The 13457-nt window shown below is 40.9% G+C and overlaps 1 protein-coding gene across 9 annotated transcripts in view; it reads right to left on the bottom strand.

The window, feature by feature from the left end:
• Nucleotides 1–13457, bottom strand: part of UTRN (utrophin) — a 587274-nt gene that overhangs the window by 104621 nt on the left and 469196 nt on the right. For all 9 annotated transcript variants that reach the window (XM_073337527.2, XM_073337525.2, XM_073337526.2 and 6 more), the window contains 2 exons: nt 12279–12353; nt 3134–3335 (listed from right to left, as the gene is read on the bottom strand). In XM_073337527.2, coding sequence (XP_073193628.2) covers nt 3134–3335; nt 12279–12353 — 277 coding nt within the window. The remainder of the gene's footprint in view (nt 1–3133; nt 3336–12278; nt 12354–13457) is intronic.

The following is a 13457-nucleotide window of genomic DNA, read 5'->3' as shown; positions in this document are numbered from 1 at the left end:
GTTGGATAAGCATGTATAAGACCCATTAATCTTGAAAGGTGTGTTGTGGAATGTACGATCATTGTAGCAGTGGAGAGATACCTACTAGTTTTTCATCTGTTGTTCTGGCAGGATCTGGTGCCACTCTGAGTTGGTGTCCTGGTTTATGGGGAGTTTGCTTCTGATAATGAGCTTGGAGAGGTATGTGTGGGGGGCAGGGAAATTTGGTAGTCTAAAGACCAGCAGAGGGGCTTCCTGAAAGATTTCTTTCAGGATATTGTCCCCATGAAATATGTGTTGTAATTGATTGATGATACCTGTAAGGGTTCCAGTGTGGAGTGGGAGGCGACAATTATAGGGAGTGCAGTCAGTGAGTTTCTTCTTCCTGCAGTGAAGCAGGTTCGCCTGGGGTATTTGGGTGGCCCTTTCCATGATGCAATCTACTCTTCTGGTGCAGCATCCTTGTTTGGTGAATGAGGTTTTAAGTGTGTTAGGTGTGTATCTTGGACTTTCTCCTTGGAGCAAATTCTGTGGCATCTGAGTGCTTGACTGCAGGTAACAAATTTCTTGGTGTGTCTGGGATGGTTGCTGGATCTGAGGAGGTAAATGTGATGATAGGTGGGTTCCTTGTATATTATTGTTTGCAGCATTTTTTAAGTTGATCATGGTGTCCAATTGATGCTGGTATGGGAGTGGTCTAGAGAAATGTTGTAGTGGGTAGTGGTAGTGGTTGGGTAGTGGTTGTTTAAGTTGTGGTGCAAGTCCATCCGTCCAGAGAATGAAAATATCATCTATGTATCACTGGTTTCGTGGTGCATTTTTCTAGAGATTCTTCCTCAAGGTGGCCCATGATGAGGTTGAAATTGGGGAGCCATCCTAGTACACATGGCTGCAAAGTGTTTGTCGTTAAATGTGAAGTGGTTGCGGATAAGGATGAAATGGATGAGTTCGGTGATGTGTTTTGGGTGGATTTCTGAGCATTGTGTATTATCTTGTGTGTGTCTGAGGCAGGCAGTGATGCAGTCATGGTGAGGGATATTGGTGTATAGGGAAGAGATAGTCATGGCCAGGATGGTGTTCTGAGGGAGGTTGTTAATATCATGGAGTTTCTGGAGTAAATTGATAGCTGCTCCTTTGTCCAGAAAGTAGTTTAAGGGTGGTTTCTATGAGTCTTGATACTTCTTTGGTAAGAGTGTCATGGCCAGATATGATGGGTATGCCTGGGTTCCCCGGTTTGTGTGTTCTGGGAAGCATGTAGAAGAAACCTGGGGTAGGTTGTGGGGGGATGTGGTTGCAGAGTTTTTCTTAGAGTTGTCTGGGGAAGGATTTGATGGTATCTTTAAATTCCTTTGAGTTCTTCATAGTAGGAGGTGTGAGAGTTGTCTTTGGCCTCATTGACATAGTCATCGCAATTAAGGACTACACTAGTGTCCCCTTTGTCTTCAGGTTTGAACACAATCTGGTGGTTGGATTTCAGGGACTGTGTAGTTATCCCCTCAGTGGTAGAGAGACTGTGATGGATGTAGTGTCTTGAGATTTCAGTGTCAATTTTTTTTCCTGAGGCATTCGATGTTATGATCCAGTGTGTGGTTTTGTTCTCTGGGAATCAGATGATTCTTATTTCTGTCAGTGGGGATGTGGTAGTTGTAGATAGTGTCATCTTTGTTGTGAAATAATTCCTTAAGGAGGAAACGGTAGAAGAATTCTTTTTGTTCTCTTCATTAGTATATTATCAGGTTCTGTGGTTGGGCAGAATCAGTCCACTGGAGAGTTCAGATACTTCAGTTCTGGTTAGGCTGGGGTGGGCAAACTTTTTAGCCTGAGGGCTGCATCTGGTATGGAATTTTTATGGCGGGCCATGAACGCCTGGTGAGGGAGGGGTACTCTATGGAGTGTAGCATGGGAGGGCTCTATAAGGGATGTTACCGAGGGGGTGGGAAGGGAAGACTCATGGGGTGTGGCGGCTCCACAGCGGCAGTATTGGGGACTCCTACTGGCAGTGACACCAAGGCAGCCGTACCAGGTGCGGCCCCTGGGTGGTTTTGAGGCTCTCGAGGTCGGGGCCGTAGGAGACCATGAGGGGATTGGGCATGCTGCTGCGTGGGGGGGAGAGGGGGGAGGGGCTGCCACATAGGAGCAGGGTTCTGATCCTGGAAACACTGTGGTGAGGTCACGACTACGCAGCGTGACTCTGTATGCTGGAAGATGGTGCTCATCAAGGGAATTATGAGTTAGGGCTGGGGATCGCCAGGCAGGTGGAGCGGGGCAAGCTCCTGACCCCACTCTCTGGCGGGAGCACTGGGCAGTCAGAGCGGGGCAAATCCCTGACCCTGCTCCCCAGTGGGAGCTTGAGGGCCGAATAAAAACGTCTGACGGGCCGGAAGTGGCCTACAGGCCGTAGTTTCCCCACCCCTGTGGTTGGGGTAGTCTTGCTAGGCGGATGTTGTTAGGGTGTTCTTCAGTGTCCATGTTGCCCAGTGTTCAATATCTTGGTTTCTGCGGGAGCCGGTTGTTAGTTGGTTGTGGAGTTGTAGTTAGTTTCACTTTTTGTGTTTGTGTTGGATGGCTGTTATCAAGTTTTTTTTTTTTTAAGAGTTATTTTGTAATTCTGGCCATTTGTTACCTTTAAATTTGGAATGGATGCTATACAGGTTGCAATGTTTTCAGTGCTTCTCTGGTTCGGCACCCAGCACAGTAACACTAATTGCCAAATGAAGGACACACCTCCTTTACATTTTTTATGCTTCTAGGGTAGCATTTTCCACACATACATACATACGCTTGTATTCCAGGGCTTTTGAGTAGGTGGGATAAGAAACAGGTGATTTTAAATACCCATAGTATCACCAGTGAATCGAATCAAACTCAGTGTCACCAGTGAATCAGACAGAAACTTTATCAATAGGAACAAATGCATGTTTTTCACTGAAGTATTAATTGAAGTTTTGCTATCACAGCTTTTCTCTCACCACCCAAAAAGAACATCTCAAAAAATAGGTAGACAAATCTAGAGTGCTACGCTCTAGAATCTTCTCTTCTCTACACATCATGCCAAGTACAACCCCACTGAACTCACTGTACACATGGTATACATTTTGTGTATACTACACTGAAACAATGAGCTACACGCTGTAAATAAGAACATGTTACTTACGTATCATACACGTTGAGCAGCCAGTTGAGACACATATCTACACAGAGAGGAACATTCACCAGGTCCTTGTACTTCTCTTCAAGTCCAGTGTAAGTAGTAGTGAGACAACTGATCACATCCTGGACACCAAGGAGCTGGTCGTTTTGGCTCAGCTTGTGCTCTTTGAAAACTTCATTTGTTCTGTTCAAATCCAACAGGTCCACTAATAACATAATAAAAAACAAAACAAATAACAATGATGCCTCATCACTGGATTCACTGTTTGCCTCCTGAATCCTCATGTCATTATAGCATTAATTACAGGCAGGTTAGCTGAAGCAGCGGCTTAGCTGTACTAACACTGGTGAAACACTCCTGTTAAGCAGGGAGCTACAGCTTTGGCTGTTTTTGTTTCTTGTTTGTTTGTTTTCTGGGTTAGTTTGGGTTTTTTAATCTTACAAGCAAACAACAAAAACACTCTGCTACTCAGCATAATGTTTAAAAACAGCTGATGAGAACTGTATGATCAGAGAATTCTGCCCTCAGCTGCAGAATTCAGATGGGATTCCACTCACTTGACTGAGAGTCTTCTGCAGCGCTCAGAAAGCAGAATCTGGCCTTGACTGCTAAGGTGTCAAACTAGCATTGAAGGGCTCTAATAGTGTAAAGCTGTGAAAATTCTTTGATCATAATATTTGATAGTAATGTGCATTACGGATGCAATGAGGACTGATTAACTGAATAGTAGATGCAGAATTATGAAGATTTAAAAGAAACTAAGCCCTGGTCTACACTAGGACTTTAGGTTGAAGAAAGCAGCATTAAATCGATGTAAACCTGCACCCGTCCACACGATGAAGCCCTTTTCTTCGACTTAAAGGGCTCTTAAAATTGATTTCCTTACTCCACCCCTGACAAGTGGATTAGTGCTTAAATCGGCCTTGCCGGGTCGAATTTGGGGTACTGTGGACACAATTCGACGGTATTGGCCTCCGGGAGCTATCCCAGAGAGCTCTATTGTGACCGCTCTGGACAGCGCTCTCAACTCAGATGCACTGGCCAGGTAGACAGGAAAAGAACCACAAATCTCATTTCCGGAGACTGCGGGAACTGTGGGATAGCTACCCACAGTGCAACACTCCGGAAGTCGACGCTTGCCTCGGTACTGTGGAAGCACTCCGCCGAGTTAATGCACTTAGAGCATTTTCTGTGGGGAGACACACACTCGAATAAAACCGATTTCTAAAAAACCAACTTCTATAAATTCGACCTTTTCATAGTGTAGACATACCCTAAGGAGAAGCAGCTTGATGTAATTTTCATCTTATATTTTTATCCTGTTAGTCAAGGTGATAAAGTGCATAGTCATGCAAAATCTTCAGGCTCCCTCCATAAAAGAACACACTTCTGCTATGAATTTCTGATGGATAACAAGGAGTGGTGATACTAAAAAGCACACTCAAATGTAATAGTGATCATGAAAATCTAATTATCAGCTGGATGATGAGAAAGAAAAGGCGGCTTTTATTGAATTCTTTCAAGTCACTTTATGTAATGAAAAGAGGCATATCTTTGTCTAAAAGAAGGAAGGACAGTAAAAGCCAAATGGTGGCATAATTCTCAGTGACATCTTTAACTACACAAGTTGGAATTTTAGCAAGAAGTAGTGGCAGTTTCCTGGCATCTTTTCTCATATAACTACAGTATCTATAGCATGAATTTGAAACTCCATCATTCAAAACTGTTTCTTTGTGGGCAGAGTTATTAGTGTATTAACAGTATAAATGTCACTTCTCAATGGAAATAAGTCTTGACAGTTCTAGGATGAATTATAAATTGCTGTATACCAGGATAAAATAAGGACCCAAGAATAGGGTGACCAGATGTCCCGATTTTATAGGGACAGTCCCAATTTTGGGGTCTTTTTCTTATATAGGCTCCTATTACCTTCCACCCCTGTCCCGATTTTTCACATTTGCTGTCTGGTCACCCTACCCCAGAAGGGCATCAGTCTTTGTGCAGCGTCAGATTGGTTCAGCATTGCCTGAAAAATGAAATACGCAGAAAACAGACACCATAACGGCAAAAACTAGAATGTTACTGGATGTCTAGCTATCTTTCTTCTGCCTATGAGCAATTCAGTTGAACCTCAATGTTTTCTTCTACTACATAGAAGGAGATACATGATTTAAAGAAGCCTATGTTCCCTATCCCCGTTTTGTCCAATCCATTTTCCTACACACCTTTGTAAAAATGAGACTAAGGCAATAAAAGATTTCCTGTATATTCCTTGCTTTTCCCTTTCCTGACACATGCATATTGTACTCTGACTTTACAGCACTCATCCATACAAGATATTAGATTCTTGTAGGTTGTTTTTGAAGGAGAAGTTATTGTCAGATATCTCAGGCTTGGGAAAAAACACTACACATGCACAGGCTGGATAGGGGAGGACTAACTATAGCAAACCATTTGTTGGAATGGTAGCTACTATGCCTTGCAGTATCAGGGTAACATTATACAGTAGTTGAAATGAGTGAAATATACCCAAAATGGCACACAAGAAAATTAGAATTCAAAGATTGAAACATACACAGTACAATAATCTTTTATTTCATATTCTGGGGAGTCAGAAGCAAGACTATAAAGTACTATCAATCTTCAAACATATCCAGTCCAAGAGGGTTGAAGAGTATGTCATTTTTTTCACACCCCCTGTGCGTGAAATACAGGAAAGAACTCAGAATTGTAAGGTTTCAGAGTAACAGCCGTGTTAGTCTGTATTCGCAAAAAGAAAAGGAGGACTTGTGGCACCTTAGAGACTAACCAATTTATTAGAGCATAAGCTTTCGTGAGCTACAGCTCACTTCTTCAGATGCTTCAGAATTCTTCAGATTCTTCAGATCTGAAGAAGTGAGCTGTAGCTCACGAAAGCTTATGCTCTAATAAATTGGTTAGTCTCTAAGGTGCCACAAGTCCTCCTTTTCTTTTTTCAGAATTGTAAGGTTGTCATAACTGGTGTCCTTATAAATTGTATTATTATTCTTTCTGTGTTGGTAACTGCAACTTCCCCAGTATTAAAACAGAACATCTTCATCCTTGTTAGTTTATTTCATTAGGGCAACGGGAACTTCCCACCCCTTTTGAATGCTAAAAAGGAAGTAATAATGTCTGGAACTGGATGTTCCTAACACAGTGGCCTTTGCAATGAATACCTCTGTGCAAGCAGATAATAGAGCTACTCTGTTGACTCTAGGACTTGACATGTTATGCTTATGAAGATCTTCTACTAACAGCAGCGCTTAAGATGCTGGAGGAATTCAGCTTTTAAGCTTTATACCTCACAATACATGAAGGAACTGAACACACTTTAAGGGCAGTATAGTTAGAGCACTTAAAGGAAATATTTCATAGTTATGTAAATTAAGCTAATAAATCAATGCAAGTGTAATCATGTCTTGGATAAGACTAATTGCTTGTGGAGTATGGCAAGAAGGAATTTACCCTATCCCAATGTATAGCACTGCTCATCTGGCTGGTTTAATCTGGACATAGGAGGTAATCATACAAAGCCATTAGGTACTGCCCTCAGTCAGAGACAGTATACTGAATTCTACAGACCTGTGGACCAGGTCGCAATACCACGCACTCACTTAAGTGAAGTTCTTTCAGTTCATGTGCAAATCTATACCAGTGGATGAGTGGACAGAAAAAAAAAATCTCTCTTCTCAAAAGGTCAACTTTTTTAATACAGCAGCAAATAAGTTAGAGGGACAATTTTGTGTACTCCATCATATCCATGCAAATGAACTAGGTCAGTCTCTGGCTGCTGTACATGGCTACTGATAATTATATTTTGCACTGAAATAGCACCTTACATGAAAAAAATCTGAAAGCACTTTACTAGTATATTATACTAGTTTCAGAGATGGATGAATATCACAGAAGTTAAGTTTCTTGTTCAAAGTTGCACAGTGAGCCAGTGGCAGAATGGGAGAATAGAACCCAGGAAGCCCTATCTCCACTAACTCGCTCTTACCATTAAAATTCTATCTTTCTGTTGAATGGACACAGACTGTAAACGACAGCCCAAAACCTGGATTCCAGCAGGGTCCTTAAATTATGTATTACTTAATTGGGTTATGCAGCTCTACTACTGCGTTACCAATTTACACTTCAAAGTCAAAGTTCATTAAGTGTCAGTAGGCTTAACACTCCTTCAGTTTTGTCCTTGCATTCTTCTCAAAAAGGCCTTTTCACAGTTATGCACTCTGCAGCTGTGACAGCAAATTGGCACATTTCACAATCTACAGTGACCCTATTTGTAGTGATTCAATTTGACACTTTCTTTGCCTTAGTGCATAAGCCAGACATAAGCCTTTCTGAAGTGTTGTACATTCAGATACCTTTAGAGACATTCCACATTTAAATTATGAGAAATGATTTTCTTTTTTCAATGGAAGGCAAATGACAACTTGGTCCAAGGGGTGAATGAGAGAGACACAGCAGACATGTCCGCACCCTTCCTAAAAAAACCCCAAAATCAAAAGCAGAATTATAGATTTATCATTTTGACTCTCTTTATATATAGGCTACCCTGAAGTATCTGCTGATGGTGCGCTCTAAATATCTCAGTAGTAATCCTAAGAACAGAAATGTTCTAATTACTATGGTCACAAGGAATCAAACTGTACCTTTGGCTGGATGTCAGGTATTCATTTGTAAGCAAACAGTGACAGAAAGAACAACATAGATTTTTGAAAGTGTCTATAAAATCAGGCTAGCAAATATAGAGTTTGGGTAAAGGAGGCAAGAAAGTGTGTTTGGAAGCTGAAAATTCCTCAGATTAGTTTGCTTTGAGGTGCAAACAGCAATGCGTTTCTCAGCGATCCGTATGCCTCCTGAGTCCTCCTTCTGTATTAAATAAATCCATTTTCCAAAACACATGTTCAATTAAGTTCGCAGATTTCTTTGGCTGTCTCTCCTTTCTTCAACTTGACAGCTACATTCTCACACAAGAGACAATGAGATTCAGGACATAAGAGTTAAGAACAGCTATACTGGGTCAGAGCAAAGGTCCATCAAGCCCACTGTCCTGTCCTCTGATGGTGGCCAATGGCAGGTGCGCCAAAGGGAATGAACAGACAGGTTATCAAGTGATCCATGTCCTATCACCCAATCCCAGCTTCTGGCAAACAGAGGCTAGGGACACCATTCCTGCCCATCCTGGCTAATAACCATTGATGGACCTATTTTCCATGAATCTATCTAGCTCCCTTTTGAACCCCTATAGTATTGGGTATTTATAAGTAGGGGTATTGGAACCCCTATAGTATTTATAGTATTGACCTTCACAACATCCTCTGGCAAGGAGTTGCACAGGTTGACAGTGCATTGCGTGAAAAAAACACTTTCTTGTGTTTGTTTTAAACCTGCTGCCTATTAATTTCATTTGGGGGCCCCTTGTTCTTGTATTATGAGAAGGGGTAAACAATACTTCCTTATTTACTTTCTCTATACCACTCATGATTTTATAGACCTCTATCATAACCTCCCTTAGTCGCCTCTTTTCCAAGCTGAAAAGTCCCAGTCTTATTAATCTCTCCTCATACGGAAGCCATTCTATACCCCAATCATTTTTGTTGCCCTTTTCTGAACCTCTTCCAATTCCAATATATCTTTTTTGAGATGGGGTGACCAAATCTGCAGGCAGTATTCAAGGTGTAGGCGTACCATGGATTTATATAGCAGCAATATGATATTTTCTGTCTTATTATCTATCCCTTTCTTGATGATTCCCAACATTCTGTTCGCTTTTTTGACAGGTACTGCCCATTGAGTGGATGATTTCAGAGAACTATCCACAATGACGCCAAGATCTCTCTCTTGAGTAGTAACAGCTAATTTAGACCCCATCATTGTATATGTATAGTTAGAATTATGTTTTCCAATGTGCATTACTTTGCATTTATCAACATGAAATTTCATCTGCCATTTTGTAGCCCAGTCCCCCAGTTTTGAGAGATCCTTTTGTAGTTCTTCGCAGTCTGCCTGGAACTTAACTATCTTGAGTAGTTTTGTACATCTGCAAATTTTGCCACCTCACTGTTTACCCCTTTTTCCAGATCATTTATGAATATGTTAAATAGGACTGGGCCCAGTACAGATCCCTGAGGGACACCACTATTTACCTCTCTCCATTCTGAAAACTGACCATTTATTCCTATCCTTTGTTTCCTATCTTTTAACCAGTTACCAATCCATGAGAGAACCTTCCCTTTTATCCCATGACTGCTTATTTTGCTTAAGAGCTTTTGGTGAGGGACCTTGTCAAAGGCTTTTTGAAAATCTAAATACACTATATCCACTGGATCTCTTTTGTCCGCATGCTTGTTGACCCCCTCAAAGAATTCTAGTAGATGGTGAGGCATGATTTCCCTTTACAAAAACCATGTTGACTATTTCCCAACAAATTATGTTCATCTATGTGTGACAATTTTGTCCTTTACGATAGTTTCAACCAAATTGCATGGTACTGAAGTGAGGCTTACTGGCCTGTAGTTGCCAGGGTCACCTCTGGAGCCCTTTTTAAAAATTGGCATCACATTATAGCTATCGTCCAGTCATTTGGTACAGAAACTTGTTTAAATGTTAGGTTATAGATGACAGTTAGTAGTCCTGCAATTTCACATTTGAGTTCCTTCAGAACTATTGGGTGAATACCATCAAGTCTTGGAGACTTAATACTGTTTAGTTTATCAATTTGTTCCAAGTTCTGTTCATGGTTCTGTTGCTGGTCAGCTGGGTGACATTGGGAAAATAACTTCTTCTCTCATTGCCTCAGTTTCCCCATCTGTAAAATGGTAATAATACTTACACCTCCTTCGGAAAGCACTTTGAGGTCTATGGATGAAAAGAACTATATAAGAGCTAAGTGCTGTTATTCCTGCATCTTCCCACTTTGCAATGTGGGAGGAGGGAAAGAGAAGGCGGTTCTTCCCCAAAACTTGTTAAAAGCACCATGAATTAAGATGGATGGTTAGTATCTCCACTTCAATTTTGCAGGGGTCAGGCTGAAAGTCAGCACTGTGTTTGGATTTTGAGAGAGAAACCTTGTAAAGTGACATTTTTCAGCTGAGTCATTTGTAGTCATTTTGCACTTCATTAGTTCTGTGGAGACTTGTACTAACCAGTCAGCTGGATCCTGGACATGCAACTAAGGTTAGAGACCTAGAACAAAAATAAAAGTGCTACCACTAACCCACTGAGCAGAGTCTGAATATTCCTTTTGCACCTGTCATATTTTGATTTCTCCTTCCTTCCGGCAACTGCCTTTCAAATGGCTGCTGTGACCCCTCTTTCCAAAAGCTCCAGAAACGAAGGCTTTGTAGTATGAGCCACCCCCCAAACCTTGCAGTCCTGTTGTCAGAGGTGGGAAACCAGTACAGTCCCCAAGCGGTGAATCTGCAAGCAGGAGTCCTAGCCAATCGCTTGCTCCACTGGTACTTCAGACTGGCTATCCTTTCCTCTCACTTCTTCCCACATACTCTACAGACTACTGTACTGTAGACACTTGACAGTTGATTATTCCATTTATAATACAAGAGTCTGATTCCTGAGTTCAAATCAGAGGAGCTACAAAAGCCATACAATATTTTAAGCCAGTTGTTGCCAAATTTATAACAAATCCAAGTCTTGGCCCCCTCATGCACTACTATAACCCCCTCAATACCTCACACTGGCAAGGTTCCCATATCATACCTGTTTTTACCCAGTCTCTCCCCCTTACTGCTGTTCTCTCTTTTAATTCCTGTCTTTCTTCCTTTTCTATGTATTTAGTGGCTTTTTCCTTTCCATTTTTATTCTTTATTTTACCTTTAGCTGTGTCTCCCCCAGTCCCCTCCTCGTTTCCTCATCAATCTTTTTCCTCCAGTTTCCTATTCCTTCCGTCGTCCACTTCCCTCCCAGTTTCTTCCCCATCTGCATCTCCCCTCCCCTCCCGCCTTCTCCCTCACAAATTCAAAAAAACAAGAACAAACCATCAAAGCACTACTCCTCATTTTCCACTGAAACCGACCTCCTTAAGAGCAATAGACAGCAGTCCAAGGCCAAGTTAACTCTGCCAAAACAGTATATTTCTGTTTTTCCTTACCCTGACTATTCATAAGAATTCAGGGGAAATGCTGAGTGAAAGGATAAATCTCAAAGGAAGTTAAGGCCCTGAGCAGGCCACTCAGATGAGAATTTGGGATATCTTGTTTTGAGGATGAGGAAGCAATTGACAGTTTTGAATCAGAAGGACAGTTCTAAAATCAACCAAACAAAATCCCCAGATATGCTACTTCTAAGACTTCCAAAACTGTACATGTCAACCTTAAAAACAAGCCTTTAAACCACACTTTAATAATGAAATAACACAAAAGGACTTCTCAAAAGAGTGTACAATACGGAGCATGTGCAATGCACTCCTGCTTTCTGGATACCTCAGAGAAAAAACACTATATAAAGTGAAAACTATTGCTATTAGTAGTGTATTTGTTTTCCACAACTTTCCTCTATTTGTAAGGAACGTTTACAGCAAACCCATCTAATAAAGTTAGAAAATGGACTAAAGTAAATTTACAGACATTAAGATCCTTTACCTGCACCCCAACTCTGAGCAGTTTACACAATTTGAAGTTCACACAATAAGAGTCATTTTCTGTCAGGGCAAATATTTTTGTATTAAGTATAACAGTTATAAAAGATGATGAAATAGCCCAGTATTGGACTTGATGATCAGAGATCAGCTTCTTAATAAGAGTAATTTCCTATTGCATAGTATCACTTCACACTATGGATTGTATATATATGATGCACATTTTCAATTTTTTTCCCCATTTGCTTTTCAAAAAATAACCAGGGGAGAAAGCAAGTTAATTTAGCTCATTCCGCTGATCTGCCCTCCTTTGTATTCATTAACTTTGTTAATTCGTAACAGTGACAAGGGCCACGGGCAATTAATGTCATTTTTTGGTGTGAATGATGAACTATCAAGGAGACATCTGACCCCCCCACCTTTTTCTCTCTTTCTTTTTATTGATGTTAGTGTCTTTAGGATCAGGCCCACCCTCCTTCCCCCAAGTACTGCACAGAGTGATTAATTCATTTTGAAGGATAAACTTACAGCATAATGCTTTTTGCAATCTTCGGATTTTGATGGCTGTACGGTATGCAGAGAAACGTACGTTGTTCAAGTCAGCTGAAATATTACAGAGCAGAAATATTAGTGGTTTCTAAATAAGCACCAATACCAAGAAATCCACAAGTCTTCCTTGATACAATTTCCTAAATCATCATATATCAATAAAGTTTGAGGTTAATTTCATTTTACAAAGCTGGACAGGAGGAAGGAATACTATATTTCAAATCAAAATACAAAGACAGCCATGGAATTAGGACCTTAAAGTCAACAGAAAGACTTCCCCTGGACTTCAGTGGGTCAGGACCTTAGATATTATTACATTTTCAATGGTGTGCTCAGTATTTTCCAGACAAGATGAGGAAAAAGTCCATCTCCCAAAGAACTCACAATCTAAAAACAGACAATGTACAAATGAAGGATAGGGGATATGATACAACAAATGTCAAAGTGATTGAGTGGTGAAGTTTAGCAAGAGTCTTCCTAGCTATGATTTCCATAATGTAATGATTTTGTTAACAACTCTGAGATGGGAACATGGATGGATGGATAGATAGATGAGCAGTCAGAAAGATATATACTACTAATTTTACAAACTGTTAAATACAGTCATATCTTTTCCAATTTAATAACGTTTTATCCTTGCATTCCTCAGACAGAGGGCATTTCAGAGTAAATGCAGATGTTTACATAGGTATGCTGCTGAACCAGCCCTACCCTACCATCATAAACTAGGCTTTATTGCTCTGAGTCATTGCAAACCTTAGCATTCTACAGGCTATGCATCCTTGCTTAAATGCACAGGGAGCCTGAGTCCTATGATCACCCGAGGATAGAGATATAATTGCTATTTGAAATTAAATAAATAAAACAAACACGACATTACAAGGTAACATCACGGAAAACATTCTATTGAGTTAAAGTTGTTTACTGAATAACAATACAGATTGTGTGATTAAAATACAAAGTTTCCTAGCTCTAAGTCTTCAGTCACGTAGCCAGGTATGCTTAGTTAAATTCATGACAGCTCAGTCATGGTCAGCAGACAATGAGATTTTCAGTCAACCCGTTAGAAGTGGTCCCCACATTTTTCTGGCTCATGCCCCCCCGACCCCTGTCTGCACACTGCCCACCAACCAGGGCTGGGAGCAGGGCTGTGCCTCA

The sequence above is a fragment of the Lepidochelys kempii genome, chromosome 3 (genome assembly GCF_965140285.1).
Source record: "Lepidochelys kempii isolate rLepKem1 chromosome 3, rLepKem1.hap1, whole genome shotgun sequence".
In the NCBI taxonomy this organism is placed as follows: domain Eukaryota; kingdom Metazoa; phylum Chordata; order Testudines; family Cheloniidae; genus Lepidochelys; species Lepidochelys kempii.
The sequence above is the reverse complement of the archived record's forward strand: the minus strand, read 5'-3'. Positions and strand labels throughout refer to the sequence as shown.